We start from the raw sequence: 25,220 nt of genomic DNA on the forward strand, positions 1-25,220 counted from the left end.
ATCAACATGTAGGGAGCCCTCATTGCTTGACAGGCATTAAGGAAGACAGTTAATAAATATAATAACTTACAACCTTCCCAAATGTTACAAATTATTACTCAAGTTTTTGGTTTACTCATTTGTACTTTAAATGAAGTAATTTTTCTAAGTTTATTGCTAGAAACTGGTGAGCCAGGATTAAAATTTATGTTTCTCTGATTCAAAAAGTACATGCTATTCCTCCCACAAAAAGTATCCACTGAGATGTGTCATTAAAATCAAGCACATTAATTGTCCCTAGAGTTACATTTCTGAAACATTGAATGTTGAGTTATAAAGGATGACTTTTTTGTTTTGCTTTGGCAGAGTGCCCATATAACATCAGAATTGCGTTTTTTAGAGTCAGAAGACCTGCTTCACTACTGGTGAGCTCTGAGAAAGAAAATTAACTTCAGTTTTCTCATATATTAAATTAGGATATTGGCATAGAATTAATAGTATTAAAGCAGAGATAAGCATTTCAAATAATTTGATGCAATTTGATAACAAGCAAATCTTGAACAAGTTTTTCTGGTGACGTATATCTGTGGTATCTTGAAAGTTGAATACTCCTGTCACTACACGATTAATTTAGCTTTGCGTTATCCCAGTGTAATTTTATTTCTCTAGCAGAGGTCTCTTGTTAAAGATCTGCAAGTTTCTTGCTTGTTTAACTACTGGTAGAGAAAAGATGAGGATTCAGATGCGAAAGAAAGGAGAATGAAAGAGGAAGAATTACAGGAATGCTGAATATTCCACCGGTGATTCACCAGTGAATTAAAGTTCACCAGTAAATTAAAGAAAGATGAATTTTAATCCCAAATATCTACCCTACAAGATGACTTTTGTGTGAACTTAAAACAACATAAACTTGTAGTTGCTCATAACATGTAGTGAAAAAAGGTGACGACCAAAACAAAAATGAAAATTACAATGATAATAAAATACTTAGCAATAAACTTAATGAGAAATGAACAGACCATATAGTAAGGCTTAAGTCGATGGAAAGATATAGAGCTAGTATGTACTTGGTGAAAACTGAATATAAAAATGTTTATTTACCCCAAATTAATGAGTTTTGATTGTCAACTATTGTGACACTACTGGCATTCAAGCATTCTACAATGCACAGAATAGTCTAGCACAAAAATGTCAACAGTGCAGAAGCTGAGAAAACCTTACCTTCTATAATATCTTCAACAGAGAAGATCTCTAACATAGAATCTGGTATAGGTCAAGTGTAGTTTGAAAACATTAGCCCATTTGTTCTGTTTTTAATTAATATGCTAAATTCCTGCTGCACTAAAGGATGATTTTAGATTTTTGTGTTAGTCAAAGGAATGATGGATTTAAAAGTATGTGACACATTGCATAATTATTAACGATTTTCAGTACTTAAGTCTTCATTAATATTTTAAGTATATAAATTTATATAAATGAATTAGAAGAGAAAGTTTGTCAAATATCATATTTACAAAAGATTCTTATAGGATTTGACTATATAACATAAGTCTACCCTTATGTTTACCCATCTTGTGGTTGCACATAGTAGGATCATGGAAAAGGAATCCATTTGGTAATATATTTGGATTTAAAAGTTGATTCTGCCATTCTACTGGGAAAAATAAGACTAAAAGAGACAGAAGCTAAGATTGCAATTTATTGTGAGTCCAGGTGCCTAACTATTCCTGGTGTAAATTGTCTTGGATAGGAAAAAATGTCCCTTATATCAAAACACATCTTCAAGGGAAATTGTAGTTGATTAACAGAGTATCTGTGGCCGGCGCCGTGGCTCAATAGGCTAATCCTCCGCCTGCGGCGCCGGCACACCCGGTTCTAGTCCCGGTCGGGGCGCCGGATTCTGTCCCAGTTGCCCCTCTTTCAAGCCAGCTCTCTGCTGTGGCCAGGGAGTGCAGTGGAGGATGGCCCAAGTCCTTGGGCCCTGCACCCCATGGGAGACCAGGATAAGTACCTGGCTCCTGCCATCGGATCAGGGCAGTGCGCCGGCCACAGCGCACTGGCCGCGGCGGCCATTGGAGGGTGAACCAATGGCAAAAGGAAGACCTTTCTCTCTGTCTCTCTCTCTCTCACTGTCCACTCTGCCTGTCAAAAAAAAAAAAACAAAAACAAAAACAAAAACAAAAAAAAAAAACAGAGTATCTGAATTCTAAGATGAAAGACTGTTAATATACATGAAGTTTCTGATGTTCTAATCTGAAGGTGGTTATATTTGGATATACAGAGATATAGATACATCTAGATATAGATATGTTAGCCAATCCAATTATTTTACAGTTGTGTCTCCTTAATAGCACAATTTCAAATATTTTATATAGTTATCATAATAGAACTCATTGTATCAAAGAGATACCTCCTCCACCATGTTTACAGCAGCGCTGTTCACAATAGAAAAGATACGGAATCAATCAAGGTGTCCATCAGATGAATGGATAAAGAAAATACAGTATATATATACATATACATATGCAAATACATATACATATGCTGGAATAGTATTCAACTGTGAAAAAGAATGAAATTCTATCTTTTGCAGCAAAATAATTGGAACTAGAAGACTTCATGTTGAGGGAAATAGCAAGACAGAGAAAAAACAACTACCACATGTTCTCCCTGACATGTGGGAGCTAAAATTAAAACAAAGGAAGAAAGAAAGGCCTGATTGTACCAATTTTGCTGCAATTAGAGTATTTTTTCAAACTTTGCTTTAAATACTTGTCAAACAAATTGATAGGAATTATATACTACTATAGTTTTAATGCTTTTATAAATATTTTAAAATTTACTTTTATGAGTGAAGTTGAAAATCCTCCTTCTATTAATGTGTATAGACCATGCCTATTTGCCTGCTGGACTATATTTTTTTTAACTTTTTATTACTTGAACTCTAGTGGAGCCTTTGACTATATTGTAATTTAAAATGTTATCTCAAAAATAATAATTAAAAGATTTTAAAAAGAAAAAAACATATTAAGCCATAAATTATCAGGCAATAATTAAATCTACCAAAGATTTATATTGCATGTATTAATTAGATTATATATTTTTTGATTCTCTAGTAATCAAGATTTTTGAAAAATCAAAACTCTCAATGGGATGTCTTTTCCTCACTAAACTCTCTGGCCTGCTTTAAACCCATCAAACTTGCATATTGACACTTGGGTCAAATGTAGTTCTTTAACTCTGCCATGTTTGGAAATATTCTGTATAATATACAAAAAATTGGAGGCAGAAAGTGTGACATGATTATGCAGACACTGCAAAAATCTGTGAGTTAAATAAAAATTTAATGAACAAAACTATTTGTGAGGCTTTTCAGTGACATGCCTTAGGAGCTTGATAAGATCGCTTTGTTGATGTGAAGGTTGTTGTCAAACAATTCTGTTGCATTAAATGAGTCTTATGATTCCAGATGTGTCAACTTCCTATGAGTTATATAGTCTTAAGTTAAAGGCCTGGTATGGAAGCCAAAATACCACAAACTGGCTGTTTTAAACAACAGGAATTTACCATCTTGCAGTTCTGAAGGCTGGAAGACTTAAGTCAAGGTGTGGGCAGAGTTGATTCCTTTTGAGGGTTGGAAGAGAGAATATGTGTTAAGCCTCCCTCCAAACTCCTGGTGGTTTGTGGCAATCACTGGTGTTCTCTGGCTTGGTGACTCATCATCCCAGTCTCTGCCTTTCTGCTCATATGGTGTTATTGCTGAGTTTGTGTCTTCACACAATTCCTATGTTAAAACTTAACCCTCAATGTGTCAGTGTTTGCGTGTGAGTCTTGAGAGGTGATTTTGTCATTTGGGCAAGGCCTTCACATATGGGGTTGGTGGCCATATAGAAGAGATGCCAGAGAGCTTCCTCGAGTGAGAAGGTAGATTTCTATGAACCAGGAAGTGGGTCCTAACCTGGACTCAACCACACTTGCAAACTTAATTCAGCCTTTTCCTCCAGAATTATGAGAAATAAGTTTCTAGGTATTTTTCTTCTTTATTTAATAAAAGCTTCCCAGTTCGTGGTATTTTGTTAAATCAGCCTGAACAGACTAAGGCAACTGTCCCTATGTAAACCACTGTGTCTGAATTTCCCGTATTTACAGAAATACCATTCATATTAGATTAGGGGTCACCATACTCTAATCTGACCTCATCTTAACTAATTACATCTGCAACCACACTGTTTCCAAATAAAGCTGCATTACAATAAGGTGCTGAGACTTAACAAGTCCCATATTTAAATTTTTAGCTTTTTCTCCCCTTGTATTTGGTTTGAATAATTTAGAGATCATTCATGTTATCACTAAGGAATATTTATATATATGGAAAGAAACAGAAAAATCTTTTAAAAACACCTAGAAAGTACAAGGTAACAATAAGTCTAGGTTCCCAGTAAGTACTAATTGCCTTTGATAATCTCTATGAAGTCTTTATTCATTTGATGCAGCTAAAGATGATTGGTCCAAATAAAGTCTGACTTTCTCTTCTGGGTTTAATAAGGAAATACATCTTACATAGCTACTTAACATCAGTTGGAACTACAATTGAGAAGGAGAAACATAAACTAACTTGAAGTTGAAATATGTCAGTTTGACTATTTCTTAGGACATTCTGGAAAAAGGAATATAGAGATTTGTCCGAGTGAGATTAGGAGGAATGATTGCTGATATTGACTTTAAAATCCTATTTAAATGAAAGATTCTAAATGAAAGGTCTCTGGGAGTGAGATCGCAGTAGAAAGAACGGGATGTCAAAGAAGGAGGTACCTTTCTCTGAAGGGAGGAGAGAACTTCCACTTTGACTATGACCTTGTCAAGATCGAAGTCAGAGAACTCAAGAGGCTTCCATAGCCTTGGCAACTCATGACAAGAGCCTAGGGAGATTACTGACGCCATAAACAAGAGTGTCAAATTGTTAAGTCAACAACAGGAGTCACTGTGAACTTACTCCTCATGTGGGATCTCTGTCCTTAATGTGTTGTCCAATGTGAATTAATGCTATAACTAGTACTCAAACAGTATTTTACACTGTATGTTCTGTGTGGATGCAAACTGATGAAATCTTTACTTAATAAATACTAAATCGATCTTCTGTATATAAAGATAATTGAAAATGAATCTTGATGTGAATGGAATGGGAGAGGGAGCGTTAGATGGGAGGGGTGCGGGTGGGAGGGAAGTTATGGGGGGGGGAAGCCATTGATAAAAAAAATCCTATTTAATTTTTTTGTGATTCAGAGTAAGCTTGAATTGTGAAATGCACTTCATCATCATTCTGTGTTTCTCTTTTGTTTGTCTCAGTTGAAAACACTCTAAAAACAGGTATGTCATTTTTATAAATATTGGATTAAATACCACTGATATAAAGATATTGATAATGACACTTTAAAAAAAGAGCCATTGGGAAAACTGATGGTTTAATACCAGATGTTAAAATGTTTTTAATATTGAATTGAATTGATAAGTGACCCCTAACCCTAATGTTTCCCATAACCATATATGCAGTCTTTTTTAAAGTTTATAATACCTCATGAAACACTGGTTTTAATTTACTTCTCCTTGAAAGACTTCTCAAAGAATATTTGCATTGTCAGCAGCTTAAATTGACCGCAGAAATGATAACTAAATAATTTAGAAAATTGTAAGATGATTTAGGCATTTCAGATGTGTATAAGGTAATTAAAACCAAACTTCACAAGGGTTAAGGCCATACTGTAGTTAGTTATTCTACAGCTGGGGTCACTGCCTAAGTTGTATGAAGGCATATGTTCAATTTATGATTGTAATGAGGAACATGGGATGTTTTGATTCTTATTTGCTGTGCTCATCTCTAGAGGATGCAATTGCCTACATTAAAAATGAACATAGGGTTCTTTGTGGCAGATAATAAAACTGTAAAATAATGCTTGCACACGCATGGACAGTGTATATGCCTTTCTCTCGGCAGGGACTTGTTGCCTTTAGCTCCTGTGATGGAGCAGGCTCAGGGAGCTGTTCATTGTTAGTCACTGAGGAACTGAGGAACGAAACCAATTTCTTTGATCTCAGTAATTTGATCATGATTATCCTTTTTTATTTTTTTATTTTTTGACAGATGGAGAGAGAAAAGATCTTCCTTTTTTTTTTTTTTTTTTTTTTTTTTTTTTTTTTTTTTTTTTTACAGGCAGAGTGGGCAGTGAGAGAGAGAGAAAGGTCTTCCTTTTGCTGTTGGTTCGCCCTCCAATGGCCGCCGTGGCCGGCGCACACGCTGATCCGAAGGCAGGAGCCAGGTACTTATCCTGGTCTCCCATGGGGTGCAGGGCCCAAGCACTTGGGCCATCCTCCACTGCACTCCCGGGCCACAGCAGAGAGCTGGCCTGGAAGAGGGGCAACCGGGACAGAATCCAGCGCCCCGACCGAGACTAGAACCGGGTGTGCTGGTGCCGCAAGGTGGAGGATTAGCCTAGTGAGCCGTGGCACCGGTCTAGATCTTCCTTTTTCCGTTGGTTCACCCCCCAAGTGGCCACTACGGCTGGTGCGCTGCAGCCAGTGCGCTGCGCCTATCTGAAGCCAGGAGCCAGGTGCTTCTCCTGGTCTCCCATGGGGTGCAGGGCCTAAGCACTTGGGCCATCCTCCACTGCACTCCCGGGCCACAGCAGAGAGCTGGCCTGGAAGAGGAGCAACTGGGACAGAATCCGGTGCTTCAACCGGGACTAGAACCGGGTGTGCTGGTGCCGCAGGCAGAAGATTAGCCAAGTGAGCCAAGGCGCCGGCCGATTGTCCTCTTTTTAATACATGAGGTTTACGAAGATGTTTTCAGTAGGTTATTCATTTGAAATCTCATTTTGTATCATTTTTTACTCTAATCCTCAAAGGGAAGGAGAAATATAAGTTATAAAATTTTCCCTTAAACTCATTTTTAAATGTGCATAATACATAGTAAAAGAAACAAAGTAGGTTTTGCTTTGCTTTTCTTTTTTCTGTTTTATTTTACAATTTAAAAATAAATGGCGGCCGGCGCCGCGGCTCACTAGGCTAATCCTCCGCCTAGCGGCGCCGGCACACCGGGTTCTAGTCCCGGTCGGGGCGCCGGATTCTGTCCCGGTTGCCCCTCTTCCAGGCCAGCCCTCTGCTGTGGCCAGGGAGTGCAGTGGAGGATGGCCCAGGTGCTTGGGCCCTGCACCCCATGGGAGACCAGGAAAAGCACCTGGCTCCTGGCTCCTGCCATCGGATCAGCGCGGTGCGCCGGCCGCAGCGCGCCGGCCGCGGCGGCCATTGGAGGGTGAACCAACGGCAAAGGAAGACCTTTCTCTCTGTCTCTCTCTCTCACTGTCCACTCTGCCTGTCAAAAAAAAAAAAAATAAATAAAAAAAAAAAAATAAATGGCATCGGAGTTTCAGGATGTTTTCCTATATGTTGATATACATGAAAATACTAGTATACATTCTAGGGATAGATTTAAAGAAATAGTTATAATATCATGTTGTGGTATAGGTTGATATTTAATAGGAGGACCAGCTATTTATTCAGTGAAAACGTGTGTCTATCCTATCATTCTATCAAGTTTGCAAAACCACAATGAGACTGGCTATCTCTAGAGCTCTACTATTTGCTTAAACCAAAACAAATATTGTATTTCCATTTTTAAACATTTATGAAATAAAAATATCCTTAGATTTCTCTGATTTGAACAAATTTGTGAATAACTGGAATTAGTGGAAAATATAGGAATAAAAGAAACATGGTTAAATCTGTACTCTCATTTAAATAGATGTATTTAGCAACATTTTGGTTTTGCACCTGCTTACCACTACTGCTTTTTCCTTAGTGCGCAGTTCCTCACTAGCTGCCATCACGTGGGAGAGTGAAATTTGGACCTTGCCTCTTCGTGGTCATGTAACTGAAAACTGACCAACCGCAAGTCCCAAATCTATTGTTATATTGATGGGTCTAAAAGCTGTTTTATTACTCAAGTTTGAACAGTAAGAGTGGTATCTAGGAATGCTTCCAATTTTGGATCTAGAGAAAAAGGAGTGTTAGGTTTTGGAATTGGAGAGTAGTATGTTAGAAGCAAACATCAGCCAATCAAATAAAGCCAATCTGAGATGGACAGAAATGAGTGTCTGAGAAAAAGCAGAGCATCATTGCTTCATTTCTCAGTTCTGTAGAACTTGGAATTGCTTCTTCCCTAACATCCTTGTAAGATCTGCCTCTTCTATCCTTTTGCTTAGCTTAAGTTGCAAAAGCCCTGCCTGATGCAAGAGACAAGAACTTTTTTTCAACATGGTACTAGTCTGTCTTCTATCTATCTATCTATCTATCTATCAGATATCATGTGTAATGTACAAGTATTTAATTGCAAGTTTCCTACATATTTCATGGTATAGCAAAAAGTTCATGGAAAATTAATTTTATGGAATACCATGCATAGAATACCATGCATAGATTTCAAATTGTTCTGCACTGAAAGAAACTTTTCCTTTATTTCAATTTTCCAGATTATTTTGAAGTTCCTTTATATATTATTTAGACAAAATGCATACCTGCTAAAGACTTCACTGATATGGAAAAGGTAAATTTTACTGTGTTGATTAATCATGAACCCACAATGAACACTCAAATTTTTAGGACAGTGCAACATTAATTCTGGTTTCCTTAAACTGTGTCCACAAAGTTTATTGAGCCTTGGAATCAACTTGTGTAATGATGTATTTTTTTCCCTCTCTCTTTTTCAAATCCAATTCATTGGTCTACTCCCTCCCCTTGAAATCAGATTTTGTGGGCTCCTGGCTTTCCTCCAAAAAACTTCCATTGTTTCACAAGCCATACTTGTTTTCAATTCATTCTTCTTTATCCACTGTGTAAACTAGGTGGACCTGAATACTTAGGAAAAATCAAAAACATTTGGTTGTTATTAGAGTAAGGACAGCCAACTCACACATGTAAAACATTAAAGAAACCTTACAAATGTTTGAGCAGGTTTTTTTTCCTGTTGTTGTTTGTGCTGTGGGGTATTTTACCACGCATACAAGACTTGAGCTTCTCTTGCTGTGGCAAGGTAAAATTTTAGGCAAATAAAACAAACAAGGACAATATTTTTGTTTTCTTTTCCCAGCATTTTTATTATGTTTATTTAAATGTAACATACTATATACCGTTCGGCCTTCTGGGAGGTAGGAGAAGAAGTGATTCTATATCTGTATGAGGACTCTCCTCAGACTTTCACCCAGATGGACACCTTTTTGTGGCTGATGCACCTTCACTTGACAGACCGAGGCCCATGATTCCTACAGAGGCAGGGCTCCTTAAAGATCACTATTGTTTTTTTACACCTACAACAGTCAGGGCTGGAGCTGCTTTTCTTTCAGTAGTTGCAAAGGGGACTAGAATTATAGCTCAATATTTAGCAAGGATGCCATCTTTAAACGAAGAGGGTTCTCATTACTCCCTACCACACTATTACTGTCTTTATCTGTTGGCGTGTTTGTTTGATAGTGGGGGTCAGGAGAAAGGGAGGATTTGTTTTCTAGTTTTGGCCTCTGTGAGCTTTGAGACGTCTGTTATATGTTTTAGTGTCTTGAGTCCTACAATGAAGACTGTTAACACATGGTCTCTTTGGTAATCTAAATGGTTCTGTGAAATCAGAATCCAGTCTGTGCCCTATTTACTGTTAGTGTGGTCATCTAATACTATATTTGTTTCACAAAACATTTAATTTTGATTATGGGTGGTCCATGTTCATGTGTCAGGTGTCATTTTTATTTCAAAATAAAAGAAATACGTTATCTGGTTCCGATAGGAATGCATTACATTATAATTCCCAGATTTAGTTACCAACTAAATTTTAGCATATAGTATTCCAACCACAATAATTAAGCAGTTTTAGAATCCCATTTGTCAAAAAGCAAGTTGGAAACAAATTACCATGAAATACAACTGTAGCCATAAGCCAAAATACTGTACCTCAAATGCATTTCTTTTGAAGTACCCACTTTTTGAAGGAATGAGTTTTTAATGAGAAAATGTCTTAATAAAACAAAGTTTTAAATAACAGGTTTACTGGTAGTGCTGGTTAAGCATTGACACAAATAAGTTAGAATCACAAAACACCAACCTTTCTAGAACTTATATTTTAGTAAAAAGACACATTCAGTGAGTTTTTTTTCCTTCTACCAAAATACTGGGTCCAGACAATAAAAAATAAGCAAACTTTTCAAAACAAGAAATATAAAGATAAAACTGCAGCATCAATATAATCTTATAGTCATCACTTAAAGTATTTAGAACAAATAATATTTTTCTACATTTTTTAAAATCACTACAGACACTGCAAATAAGGCTTATGTATTTATTTAGTGGAATACAATGTGATGATGACCGATAAACTCTTATGCATTGTTTTCTATACCTGCTCTAACAAAATGAATTTCAATACGGTTACGTTATGGAACCTTCTAAAGCTCTTTAAATTTACAGAAAATAAGTTTTATTTGGTAATGTAAAGACTAGATCATACAGCTTGAACAGGTTTCAATAAATGATTAAACATACGCCAGGATATATTTGCTCAGTTTCAGCCCCTGGGACAGTTGCACTTCAAACCAAATTTCTTGATGGTTCCTTTGGGGGAGATGCATTATGTGGCATATGAAGGTTTCTTCCATGTGCAGAAAGCCTCGTCATCATTTACCACTCTGACATATGGCAGGAAATCATTAGTAAACAACGAGGCTAGGCTACTAAAATGCACTTAACAATTAATTTTCTTCTTTTAGTAGCTTCTTGGAGATTAATGAGATTAATTAATTAGATTGATGAGAAGGATTTGGCCTTCTGCTCTATTTCATGGAAAAGGAAGCCTCTGGAGTAATGTGTGCTTTTAAACAATGGTAGACATCTCTCAGTAAAAGCCATGGCACAGCTTTGCCATCTTTATGGTTGACGGTTCTTGTTGCAGAAGTGCAAATCAAGTCACCTGATAGCACATGGGGCGCTCATACTGCTTTCCTAATTTCATCTGTTTTTGAAGTTTGCCAGGTTTTAAAAACACTTTGTTATGAACATGCATGTGATGTGCTCAAGACAAAGAAAAGGGAAACCAGAGGGCAGCTTCTGAGGATATTTTTAAAAACCCCAACAGATATTTAACATCCTATTAAATAAATAACTTAGAAAGAAATAGAAAGGGTAGAAGGCAGAATGCACAAGCATACCATACTATTTGTAGTGTTAGAACAATTTCAACTAACATGTTTATACTTTTTCATCCTATCCGATGCTTCCACGGTGCCACACCCAAAGCTCCTTTGGTTGTGCATATGATATGACCCAAGTGCTTTCCAGTAAATGCTTGCATGTCTTACTGCTCATTGAATCATTAGGCTTGAATGAGCATGGATAGTCTTTGATATGAGTTCATATTCCATAAATAACTCCCAAAGATCATTCAACAGATTGTTCCATGTCTCAGAGGTTCAAAAATAAAAACAAAAACTTAACAACAACCAAAAAACCCAGCCACAATATTGTTCACTTGGGATAACTTCCATCCCATTTGATCTGCCTATATCTTGATTATAAGGCATGACACAGAACTAATTTAAACAACATCATATGTCAGCAGTGAGTACAAAAACCTTGAAAGGCCTCATTTCATCTAAGCAAGCAGACTCTGCCATGTGTCTTTGCCTTTCGAGCTACTGTCTTCATGAAGAATTCCAACTATCCTTGGCAAAATAGCCTTTGGTGCCACCACATCCATGAACATTGCCTTCCTCTATGAGTGGACCACCATGGGAAGAAAATGAGCTGAGGTGTTTTTCCTTCGTGTTTTCTGTCCTCTCCTTGGAGCTCCTTTTCCGTTCAATGCCACATACATTTGCCTTCCATTGTGCTGCCAGTTAAAGGATGCATAGGTATTGTATCCATTTTCCTCTATTCTTTCCTTCAGCTTACAGTCATTGTTAAATTCTTTCTGCAAAGGAAACACATAATCTTTTATTCCTGTGGTGATGATACTTGATTCCATTTGACACAAAGCACCTAGAGAATTTCAAAAGTTCTGTGTTATGAATGCCAGTTTTATACAAGTTGTGTACTCAATACGTAATATCAACAGAAAACTGGAACTTATAACCATAAAGTAGACTCTATGACTGAAAGAACATGATGCACTTTAACTGATCACCATAGCCACATCCAGGAACTCTTTTTAAAAGCTAAAGTACTTGAAGATAACATGGTTTAAGTGCCTAGAATGATTGCCATGAAGCAGACATCTCACTACCAATAATTGTGATGGGCTAATAATAAAAAAAAGTATTAAAATCCTTCTTTCATAATGATAACCATGTGAAAAATAGAACTGCAAAAAAAATTAGGCTTGCCAAGTTTACAAACTTGTTCTACCTATAAACCCACAATAAGTAAACACACATTGAAAAGAAATCAGATCTTATCATAAAACCTCTGTAGGACAATAAAGCTACAAATGACCGTTGTCTTTCTCTTTTCCAAGTACAAAATTTCTCAGTTTTGCTGTTCTTTATTTATAAATTTTCCATAACTTGTAATTGTGGCAGATTTTGTTCTGAACTCTAAGAATGACTGAAAAGTATGGCACAGAAAGTTTTGTGAATTGTCATATTAAATAAATTATAAAAACATGATGAATAACAATGTCTGTATTACATAAACCTGGAGACTATCAATGTGGGAACCCTTCTCTATAGTCATAGCTCTTTGGCTTTGCTGGAAGTAGTCAAGTGGTTTTTAAGGAGAGCTACTGGGATAAGGCTTGCCTCTCCCTCACTCCATGAATGCATGATCTCACCCTAGAGGTAATAACAAAGAGGAGAGTCCTCACTGGTCTCAAGACTTTCCCTTCAGAAGCATTCTTTTTCTCTCAAACTCAAACTCAAACTCAAAGCAGTTAAGATGCTATGGGATTCAGCTCTTGCTCCTCTGATTCCAGCTTCTCTATCCAAACAAGGGCATTGTGGACATATTTTGAGGGGTTTTGACTAAGAACTTTCTCACACCTAGGGGCTTTTGAAACTTCTACTAAATTCCAAATTCTTAAATGTATGTATAAAAATATCTATGTTCCTATGTTATAAGTCATACTTTTGCACATTACCAAAACCATCACAAGCAGCTATATTTTATGTGGATATAACCAGTTTATATTTCCTTTCCTGGAATTGTTAGTCCTAAGTGCTTCTCTTCTAATATTTAAGTATAACATTCAAATATGGCTTAACTGGTTAAAACTAAGAAAGAAAGGTGCATTATTTAAGGCAAGGGTTCTAGTCAAAACCAAGAAACCTATATTGGAGAGAAATTCAAATACATATTGCTGAATTATTATTTATCTCCTTAAATTCATCTCAGTCTAAGATTATGTAATATTCAGAGCAGAGGGATTTTTTATATGGATAATTATATCTTTCAATGAATAGTTGAAATTATTTCATTTCCATAAATAATTGAAATTATTTCAGATGATCTCATATTTGAGGCACAGCTGTGTGTAGAAAAGTGAGAGTAGCTCTAACTAGTTTTTGTCCATAAATGAATTTATAGAGTAATGTCTCTTGAAGTGAAATACACATGTATGAACCTCCTCATTTTAGGTGCACTGACATTTGGACCATAATTCAAATATATTGAAAGCTCTGGAAGAGTCCATGAATCTGTGTTGTTTACTTTATCTCAGTGAATTCATAAACACTATTATTTAAAAAGAATATAGGCTAGAGTAAGTTCTCAAAAGCAGAGTTTTGGTAGTTTAGAAAAACAGTTTTAAATTTTATCCAATTACATAGGAAATTGCTTTGGTCTTTGAGTCTTACTGTGTGAGGATCCATTCCATTTAATTGCTTTATTGTTTATGTACCTAATTCCATCAATCAGGAGAAAATTTGGAATGCAATAAATGTATTGTTCTGAAAGTATAACAAAGAGAATAGGCACACGGCCGGCACTGCGGCTCACTAGGCTAATCCTCCACCTGCGGCGCTGGCACACTGGGTTCTAGTCCCGGTTGGGGCGCCAGTTCTGTCCCAGTTGCTCCTCTTCCAGTCCAGCTCTCTGCTGTGGCCCGGGAGGGCAGTGGAGGATGGCCCAAGTGCTTGGGCCTTGCACCCGCATGGGAGACCAGGAGGAAGCACCTGGATCCTGGCTTCGGATCAGCGCAGCGCACCGGCCATAGTGGCCATTTGGGGGGTGAACCAATGAAAAAAGGAGAACCTCTCTCTCTCTCTCTCTCTCACTAACTCTATCTGTCAAAAAACAAAACAAAACAAAACAAACAAAAACAAACAAACAAAAAACAAAAAAATAAGAGAATATGCACAGAGCTGGTTTAATCAATCATTCTGGGTGTTTGCATATTTGAGATTTGCAGGGAGACTTAGGGAATCAATGCAACTTGTAAGTAAAAGGAGTTGTCACTTGGTATACAGACCTAGATTAGGTAGGTGCTCATGAATTTTAATAATATATTCTTAGATGCAAAATTGTTAGCCCTATTCCACTTGAATAGGACATTCAATTTAAGAAGATTTTTCATAATTTGAATAAGGCACAATTTTCACTATTCCTTGTAGAAATGCAAAATCCAAAAACAGAAAGAGAATTTATGTCCTCTAATGGGCTGTGCTGCTAGGAGAGGTAGTTAGGTTTATGCATCCTACAATTCTATGCTCTGTATGGTTCCAAGTGCTGAACATAGAATGGGAGACAAGGCTGCTTCTGGTCTCCTGAAGATAACAATCTGCTGGGGGAAGACAGTCAACAATAAACACCTTAGTGAGAGAAATATCAGATAAGAGCCACTGCAAATAATTACAATGGTGTGATGTGACAGAAAGCATCTGGGCACTTACTCTAGATAAAGAGATGGACTGAAATGATTCACTGAACTTAGAGCTCAAGAAGAACCATAGGAACAGTACATTAGCTGTGTTGGTATGGAAGAAAAAGTTGGGACATGACAAGGAGAGTATTAAAAATTCTACCTCACAGTTCATTTGAGAGCTAACAATTTCCCCTTAATGTCACCTAAAAATTTGTCACTAATTTGAGAGGCAGAGATGGAGATACACATAGAAGGATAAATAGATGGGGGGGGGGGGGATGATCTTCTCTGATTTTTTTACTCCCCAAATGCCTGCAAAGGCACAGTCCAGGTCTTCCACAAATGTAGCAGGAAGCCAATTACTTGAGCCATGACTGTTGCCTACAAAGTAGAATCTGCATTAGCAAGGAGCCAGAGCTGGAAAACAAACCTAGCCACTCCAATATAAGACATGGGCATTTTAATCAACAGGTGGAACGGCTGCTCTCCACATTTTAAATAAGTTTAAAAGTATTTTAATGTTTTATTTCAATTAATATTATTTATGTTTTTTCTTTAAATTAGTGTTAGCTGGCTTTACTTTTGATTTTGTATTCTTGGTTATTCAAATTTTGATGGACACATAATTTTATGTATGTATTTAGGAGATACAATGTGACATTTCTATACAGCTATACCTTGTGTAATGAGAAAATTAGAGAAATTTTCTGACTTTACTTTAAATCATTATTTCTTTACTAAATATGTTTATAAGTATCTTTTCAAAGAATATAAACCTGTTCCTCTCAGTAATTCTGATATAATAGATTAAAGGGATGCCTGAGCATATTTAATGAAAAGAAAAGCAAACAATGACTCAAAAGTGATTATGATGTGAACTTCTAAATTTAATAACTTTTTAAAATGATTCCTTACTTTTCTAGGTCCACTAGTGGAGGGATGTAGAGTAGAAAAATTTAGCTAAAATTCTTATGACCTCCATGCAAAAAACATTAACCATAGCTAAAGTGACCATCCTAAAGAATTCCTGACTAAAAAGCTAAAAGTGGATGATAAGAATAAAATACAAGACTATTCTAAGTCCAGATCAGTGGTTCTCAACTTGGGGTTACTGAACCAGGAACATCAGGAACACTGGGAGCCATTATAGAAATGCCAATTCTTTTTTTTTTTTTTAATTTTATTTTTTTATTTATTTCACAGGTAGAGTTATAGACAGTGAGAGAGAGAGAGAGACAGAGAGAAAGGTCTTCCCTCCGCTGGTTCACTTCCCAAATGGCCACCATGGCTGGCGCTGCATTGATTGGAAGCCAAGGAGCCAGGTGCTTCTTCCTGGTCTCCCATGTGGGTGCAGAGGCCCAAGCACTTGGGCCATCCTCAACTGCCCTCCTGGGCCACAGCAGAGAGATGGACTAGAAGAGCAGCAACTGGGACTAGAACCCGGCATCCATATGGGATGCTGGCGCCACAAGTGGAGAATTAACCAAGTGAGCCATGGTGCCGGCTCCGAAATGCCAATTCTTAAACCCTAACACACTGAATGACAAACTCTAGACATGCATAGCTTCATTCTGTTTGCTTTCTGAGATAACATATTTTCAATTTACATTATAGTCAAAGCTTACTGCTCTATTAAATAAATAGAGTTAAATAAATAAAAAGTGAAAAGACCTTAATTCAGCAGAAGTATAACAAGAGCTATAAACAATCAAAAGAAAAGATGACTATTTTATTCATATAAGGTGAATTTTAAAATAGTCACAGATCATTAAAACTATAGTAGTTTATCATTCTTAACAATTTGACAAAGATTTCAAACAAAGTTTGACAAAACATCACATCTGTAGGAAACATTTCAAGACACTGGTGTACATGATGACTTCTTGGATAAGACCCCCAAAGTTCAAGAAACAAAAGCAAAAGCAGACAAATGAAATTATATCAGATTCAGAAGCTTTTGCACATCAAAGGAAACGATCAAGAGAGTGAAGAGGCATCCAACAGAATAGGAAAAATATTTGTAAGCTGATTATCTGACAAAGGATTAATACCCAGAATGTGTTGGCAACAAACTCAACAATAACAAGAACACATTGAATAAAGGTAAGAAATAGGCAAAGGGCCTCGATAGACAGTTCTCTAAAAAATAAATACAAATGGCCAACAATTATATGAAAAAATGCTCAAATCACTAGTTATCAGGGAAGTGCAAATCAAAATCACGATGAGATATCACCTCACCCCAGACAGAATGGCTATTATCCAAAAGACAGGGGGCAACAAACACTGGTGAGGAAGTGGAAAAAGGGGACACTTACATGCTGTTGATAGGAATAAATATTAGTGCAGCCACTGTGGGAAACAGTATGGAGATTTCTTTAAAAATTAGAAATAGACTTGCCATATGATCCAGCATAGATATATACCAAAAAGATATGAACATACTTTACTACGTTGATAGGAGCACAGCTCACAATAGCCAAAATATAGAATCAAACAACTTGTTCATCGTTAGATGACTGTGTAAAGAAAAGGTGATATAATACATACACACACACTGGAATGCCATTCTGTGTTTTAATAAGCCCCCCCCTTTGATTCTGATGTATCCTCTCAAGTCTCAGAGCTATTAGCTCTAGGATGGGTCAACACAATTATCCTAACCAACAAAAAAAAAGTTTATTTACAATGAAACTCTTCTGTCATACTTGAAAAATTAAAAAATGACACAAATATTGGTAGGAAAAAATGATCTTTGTCTCACAGGTTTTATTTCTAGTCATACATATTACATATCCTCCAAAAATACATTTTTTCAATTAATTAAAATTTTAAAAAATTAAAAATTAATTTTTTTCAATTAAAATTTTTTTTTTTTTTTTTTTTTTTTTTTTGACAGGCAGAGTGGACAGTGAGAGAGAGAGACAGAGAGAGAAAGGTCTTCCTTTGCCGTTGGTTCACCCTCCAATGGCCGCCGCTGCAGCCGGCGCACCGCGCTGATCCTGGCAGGAGCCAGGAGCCAGGTGCTTTTTCCTGGTCTCCCATGGGGTGCAGGGCCCAAGCACCTGGGCCATCCTCCACTGCACTCCCTGGCCATAGCAGAGAGCTGGCCTGGAAGAGGGGCAGCCGGGACAGAATCCGGCGCCCCGACCGGGACTAGAACCCGGTGTGCCGGCGCCGCAAGGTGGAGGATTAGCCTATTGAGCCACGGCGCCGGCTTTCAATTAAAATTTTTAAGATCATGTATTTTCTTAGAATGGAATCTAGAAAAATTTAATTCATTTAGCAATTCCTTGATGTACCTCTGAGAAAGACATCAGAAATGAATCTGCATTCTTAAACTGACCTATTCCCACCATCATTCAATGGCAACCAAGAGATGAAAATTTAGTTTCTGACTTTATCATGGGCTTACTCTACTAGTCCTAGTCCTTCCTATACTTGATCTTAGCCAAAAGGCTGAGAAGTGTTCCTAGTCCTTCCTTACATTTGAAAACTAATTGTTCTGTAATCATTTCACATTTGCTAACATTTTTCCCTAAATACATCAGAAATTATTTGAAATTAAGGCCCATTTTCTATATTTCTTTCATATTCCTTTAATCAGTATCCAGTATTTAGATGTTCATATGTTTGACTGATATATTCTAAAAACCTAAACTGGATAGACTGTTACATTGTTTATAATTTAATTATAATTCTAAAATAATTATTGGCTTTTATAAGTGAGACCTTAGCTAAGAAAATGAATCTAAATGAGTTTGATCCAAGATTGAAGAGGTGATAATCAGGATACATAACACTTGGCATGGCATGGAATAAAATTATGGAAATATCCAAACCATTGACTTAACATCAACTCCACAAGGACTCTGTTGCAAGGAATATCATAAGTGTGTGTGTGCTTGTGTGTGTGATGCTCAGACACAATTTGGATTAATGACTATTGTGTAGGTAAACAATATTATAGAATTGATTAGACAGCAAACAATGATTTCTTTACATGTTTGTTCACTTCTTAATTTAACAAAATACAAAACAACTAGGCTATGTTGTAGCTTCAGCAGGAACACACATGTAATGTATTCTACTCAGTTCATGATCTTTGTTTTTAATGGTTCTTATCCAAGTTGTCTGCAGCTCTCATGCCAATCTAACCAGATGCTTCCGTCAGAGTCAGACTGGGTGCAGTTCAGAACATTCTCAGACAAATGCCAGCAACAGCCTGTGTGGTAGACTAATGGGTGAGCAACAAGGAGTTGGAGAGCTGCTTTGAAGGCCTGCAAACTCTGGTGACCAGCCCTTTGTGGCTCTATTTACTAGCAATAGCACAAAAATAAAGCTATTCAGTGTCTGAAAGCATTCCAAAAAACCCGTGGCAATGATATTCTGCAGTGGATTTTGAAAACAAAAGCAGAAAACTTACTGAGCCATAGAGTTTCCCCTTCTTGTTCATGGCTAAGTAATAGTTGCTGTTAATGGCTTTGACAGCAACAACTCCAATCTCCACTGATGTTATCTCCAGGATACCTAAAACATATAATTAAAGAGAGTTAAAGGTAAACGGTCACATAAATGTTTTTGAAAGAAAACAAAATCAAATGAAACCATTGATTTTATGTTTTCATGGTTCTAAAAGGAAAACACAAAGAAACTGAACAAACAAACAGCCAATTCTCTTCCATGTGTCCCAAAACTGAACATGGTTTTAGAATTCCTCCCCATTTTACTCAGCATTTATAGGAAAATATCATTTTATAGGAAAATATTGTTTTAATTACAAGGCTTCTTTTGCTAACTCTGCATCTTCAACTTCATAAACACTGAAACAACTCTCCTCATCTTAACCTAGATTTCACAAAACCTTATCAGAGCACATATCTGTACTATGGTATTAAATTAAATCTATAGCATATGTCAGTAATATGTCAGATTTACCTCAATCTGTATAAACAGTGGCAAACTATTTCTTCTTTGTAGAACTCCAAGATAAACCAAATCTCTTAGCTACATTTAACTGATAAATTCATTTTTGGCAAATGTGTTGACATTCTGAGACACAGGGATTCACATTGCCTTAAAAATAGCACAAATAGCTGGTAGGGAGGAAAACCCACCAACATTTTAAATGTGTTTTTTTTTCTTCTATAAAGAGTGAAAACCTGAAGAAATTAGTAACTGATAATCAAACAATCTTTGCACCTGGTGAAACTACAGATAATTTTTCTAAAAAGTTTTTCAGTTAGCTATAAATAGCACAGTTGATATTCAACCTAAAGTCCTCACCCATACCAGGTTAAGAAGACCTCAGGAAATACATAACTACTTATGCTACAACTTTAAAGCATTGTGATTACCATGCAGGTTGCAATCAGAGTGGGATTGACTCTTGGCTCTGCATCTACTGGTGAAGAAGAAGTCACGAAAAGTGTCTTCTGTCTCAATGTCATTTACATAAAAGGAAACCTAATCCATTTTTACTCTTAATCTTCTTGAGAAGAGTAAATGAGAGAGTGCACGTAAAACAATTATTTTGCCTAAAGCTTATATTTCCTTAATTGTTACTATTGGGAACTTCTCCAGTAGTTCTGGATCTTAGGACTTCTCCAATGGGCTACATAATTGCAAAGAGAACACACAAATTACCATTGGCTTAGCCCATAAAATCTGAAAGCAACATGTCATTTATTGTGTGTCACCTATCATCAGATCCTATTGCGTCTATGTTCTTCCCATAAGAATAGAGTGGCTTATTCTCAAAACACGATGTCTTCTTTCCTCCTTTTCCTTCACTGATTAACGTCATGGAGGCTAACAGAAACGTTTGAGGCCTCCTCATCACAGAGCTAGCTCGGAGTTGGCCAGACTACATACTACAGATCATTCTGTCCATGTATTCTGCAGGAAGACTCTGACAAGACACAGCCCACCTCCTCATTAATAGAGTGAGATGGATCTCATTCAATTTGCAAGCCTAAATCAAGGAAAGATCATGAAGGTTTAAGGGAAAATATCAATATTTTTAACACTCCTTTCCTTTAAGTTGGTAGTGTTCCTCAAGGTACCCCTTGGCACATTTTAAAAAGTACTTTACTGGGGCTGACACTGTGGCGCAGCAGGTTAAAGCCACGGCCTAGAGCACCAGCATCCCACACGGGCGCCAGGTTCTATTCCCAGCTGCTCCTTTTCCAATCTAGCTCTCTGCTATGGCCTGGGAAAGCAGTGGAAGATGGCCCAAGTCCTTGGGCCCCTGCACCCACGTGGGAGACCTGGAAGACGCTCCTGGCTCTTGCCTTTGGCCTGGCCCTTTCTCAACAATTGCGACCATTTGGAGAGTAAACCAGTGGATGGAAGACCCCTGTCTCTGTCACTGCCTCTCTGAAACTCTGTCTTTCAAATAAATAAAAATAAATCTTTTCAAAAAAGGACTTTATTGTAATTATTATGAAATTCACCCAACAGCTCTTGATGAAGTACTGTTATTCTCTATTACAGATCAAAAAGTAGAACACAGTGTGGTTATAGAACTCAGACAAGTTGACATGGTAACTCAAGTCAGTGCTAAGAGAATCAACACCTGAGTCTTTGTTGCACTGACTTGCTCTCCATCTGACTATTTTGCTTATTTATCACCTCTTCCTCCTCTTTCCCAGTCTCACAAGGTACTGTTGTTTGAAAACATGTGACAAAGGGAATCAGCAACATAAGTTTTTAATGACAGACTGTGATATTCCTCCCAAGGATATTTGCGTGCCATAGAGGAGGCCACCTGGTATTCAAAGAACAAAATTTTAAAAACTTAATGATGTCAGAAACAGAAAATTTTGATTACTTAATTATGTCAGAAGCAGAAAATATAGAGCAAGGCAGCAGATAGAATTCCAGGGCAAAATATTTAGGCTGCTGTTGACTTTGCCTACCCAACAGGGAAAAAAGTACTGTCAGTAAACAGTAAGGTATTCTTTAGGTATGCTTTTGAAACCAGAAATTAACAGAGCAAAGAGGATTGAAGGACATTACTAGCAAAGAATAAGATTTTTGATGATGAATGAGAAATAGTGGCATTGGCTGGCCCTGTGGCTCACTAGGCTAATACTCCACCTGCGGCGCCTGCACACTGGGTTCTAGTCCTGGTCAGGGTGCCAGATTCTGTCCCGGTTGCCCCTCTTCCAGTCCATCCTCACTGCCCCGGGAGGGCAGTGGAAGATGGCCCAAGTCCTTGGGCCCTGCACCCGCATGGGAGACCAGGAAAAGCACCTGGCTCCTGGCTTCGAATCAGCACGGTGCGCCAGCCGCAGCGGCCATTGGAGGGTGAACCAACGGGAAAAAGGAAGACCTTTCTCTCTGTCTCTCTCTCACTGTCCACTCTGCCTGTCAAAAAAAAAAAAAAAAAAGAAAGAAAGAAAGAAAGAAACAATGGCATTAAGTTACAGTTAACAGGCTGGATTGGACAAAGGAATATCATCAACAAAAATAAATACAAATTGCATTTCTCATTTATTTAAGTCAGATGTAGTGAAATTCTGTTATTTACATTAAATCATAACCATGTAAGTTTTGGTGCCCCCTCCAAAGATAAGTATCTTAGGTAGTATTGTAAATCTATTTCAGGGTCTCCAGATAGCTGAGTTAAACACTTAGGAAGATGTAAAAGGAAAAGAGCGCTCTTTAAGGAAATAAAACCAGAAAAATAAGTTGTGGATCTTCCCCTGAAAAGTCTATTTTCTATTAGAAATAAAAGAAAAATTATAGTCTTTTTTTTTTTTTTTTTTTTGACAGGCAGAGTGGACAGTGAGAGAGAGAGACAGAGAGAAAGGTCTTCCTTTGCTGTTGGTTCACCCTCCAATGGCCGCCGCGGCCGGCGCGCTGTGGCCGGTGCACCGCGCTGATCCGATGGCAGGAGCCAGGAGCCAGGTGCTTTTCCTGGTCTCCCATGGGGTGCAGGGCCCAAGCACCTGGGCCATCCTCCACTGCACTCCCTGGCCACAGCAGAGAGCTGGCCTGGAAGAGGGGCAACCGGGACAGAATCCGGCGCCCCAACCGGGACTAGAACCCGGTGTGCCGGCGCCGCTAGGTGGAGGATTAGCCTAGTGAGCCGCGGCGCCGGGTAGTGAGTGGGAGGGACGGTATGTGGGGGAAGCCATTGTAATCCATAAATCGTACTTTGGAAATTTATATTCATTAAATAAAAGTTAAAAAAAATTTAAAAAAAAAAAGGAAATGTGACATACTGAAAAAAAAAAGAAATAAAAGAAAAATACACAAGTAATTATAATAAAAATACTATGTGATAGTAAGTACTCAGATGAAGCCAGGAGCATTATAGAGCAAAGAGGAATGCAGTTTATACTAGCTGGGGCTCTGGGGTACACTTCCCTCTGTAGATAAGCCCGTAAATGCGTTTTGAAGGCTGAGTAAGAAGTATGCAGGGTAAGAGTGGGAAGACAAAAATTGTTAAGGTGAAATAGGATGGTACTTTCAGAAAAATCCCAAGACGCCTAGTGTTGTGGCATAGCCAGTTATGTTACTGCTTGTGATGCTGGCATCCCATATCAGAGTGCCAGCTGCTCCACTTCCAATCCAGCTTCCTACCAATACACCTGGGAAGGCAATGGATGGTGGCCAAGTGCTTGGGGCTGCCACCCATGTGAGAGACTTGTACATGGTTCTTGTCCCAAATGTAGTAGCCTGACCAACCCTAGCCATTGCTGCCACTTGCAGAATGAACCTGAGGATGAAAGATATCCTCTTTCTCTCTCTGTCTCTCTCCCCCATCTTTCACTGTATCTCCGTCACTCAGTCATTTTACTTTTCAAATTAAGAAATCTTATAAAAAAGGATTTTTTACCCAGTAGAGTTCAAGAAAAACACAGAAAGTTGTGAAAAGGGGAGTTGGGTAGTTATATTAGATTCAGGTTACTGTAGATTCTAAGAATTTAGCAACCAGGAAGTGTTTTACCTAAAATATATGTGTTTAAGCAACTTTTAACAAATTTTTAAAGTAAATAGTAGCAATCAATAAAATTTGCCTTGTATTATATTTGAAATGTTACAGAACAGGTTTTTATAATAACACCACAATATTACAAAAATTATTGTCACAAAAATCAGCTCTTATTTATTAGCAAATGCTTCTTAGTGTAGCAAAATATCATCAACATAGTAATTGGGAGGATTTTATAAACTGATGCATTATGCTTGGTAATAACATAAAGGTCACAATTTCCACGTAAATCATCTTTTGCTTTAACTTGCAAACATGAGTGTATAATTGTAGGATAATTATGTTTAGATGAATCACTAAGCAGTTATTCTGAGGAAGCAGCCATTCACAAGTAGCATTCTCAGATTCATGTCTCACTTTTCTCCAGGAGAAAAGACTACTTGAGTCAACACAAGTACTATTTGGGAGCCGGGGAATAAGCAAGCTATTGATTTAGATGTAACTTTCTTTCTAAATGTTTTTTATTATACATCAACAGAGAAAAAAAGATAAATTCAACTCCTTTAATAGAATGAATACACACAGAAGGAAAGCTGGATGCAAAAAAATTAATGTAAAATCTTATTATCCTCTCCTAGATAAGCAGGACATCAACATATAAAGGAATTCTATTTATTCAGTAAAATAATTTGGCTAAAACGTATTAAGAACCAATGTGTAGCTCTGGCATTGGGTCTAATAACGAAGAATGGAAAGGCCAACAGGACACAATCTTTGCTTTCAAAGAGTTTTGAAACTAGGTAAGATAAAGACACAAATAATTAACTACAGTAACATATACTAAGTGCTATATATATGTGAGATAAAACACAGTCTTGGCTTTCAAGAGTAAAGTTGTATTAGAGAAATAGTCCCAGAAAACAGCTGGTGTTTGAGGTGAAGCTTCCAGGAAGTCAGGAGGTAGAATTTCAGGCAGAGCAGTTTGCCTATGTGAAGAGAGGCAGGGAAGGGGACAAGGGCTCAGCATGTGCTGGAACCACATTTCCCTCACCCACCCCCACCGCACTTTGTTGTGGTCACTTAGCTAAAAGCATGGGGTTCTGCCTCATTGAGTAGTAGTGCTCTCTTGGGTGAGAAATGTACTTTTCAGGAAAATATTATTATGAAACTGAGAAACAGCTCAATAGATGTCAGAGCCCCATGAATTCAGAATCAGTTATGTCTGCTATTTTTCCCTAAACATTTTAACTCAAAATAGATCATAATTTTATGTAGCTTAATAGTTTTTTTTTAAGTAGCCAGGCATACAGGTTAAAATCGATTAGGTTTGTGAGCCGGAAGACCATGCCTTCACCACGCCCCTGTGTGACATAATGCTCCTACCTGGCCACACCTGGGTGCCCACCAGCCAGT

The 25,220-nt window shown here is 37.5% G+C and overlaps 1 protein-coding gene across 3 annotated transcripts in view; it reads right to left on the reverse strand.

The window, feature by feature from the left end:
* Positions 1–9,098: 9,098 nt before the first annotated feature.
* FGF10 (fibroblast growth factor 10) overlaps positions 9,099–25,220 on the reverse strand; it is an 89,939-nt gene continuing 73,817 nt past the window's right edge. For all 3 annotated transcript variants that reach the window (XM_051853498.2, XM_008262183.4, XM_070056701.1), the window contains 2 exons: positions 19,290–19,393; positions 9,099–11,977 (listed from right to left, as the gene is read on the reverse strand). In XM_051853498.2, coding sequence (XP_051709458.1) covers positions 11,780–11,977; positions 19,290–19,393 — 302 coding nt within the window. In that variant the 3' untranslated portion in view covers positions 9,099–11,779. The remainder of the gene's footprint in view (positions 11,978–19,289; positions 19,394–25,220) is intronic.

The sequence above is a fragment of the Oryctolagus cuniculus genome, chromosome 14 (genome assembly GCF_964237555.1).
Source record: "Oryctolagus cuniculus chromosome 14, mOryCun1.1, whole genome shotgun sequence".
Classification (NCBI taxonomy): domain Eukaryota; kingdom Metazoa; phylum Chordata; class Mammalia; order Lagomorpha; family Leporidae; genus Oryctolagus; species Oryctolagus cuniculus.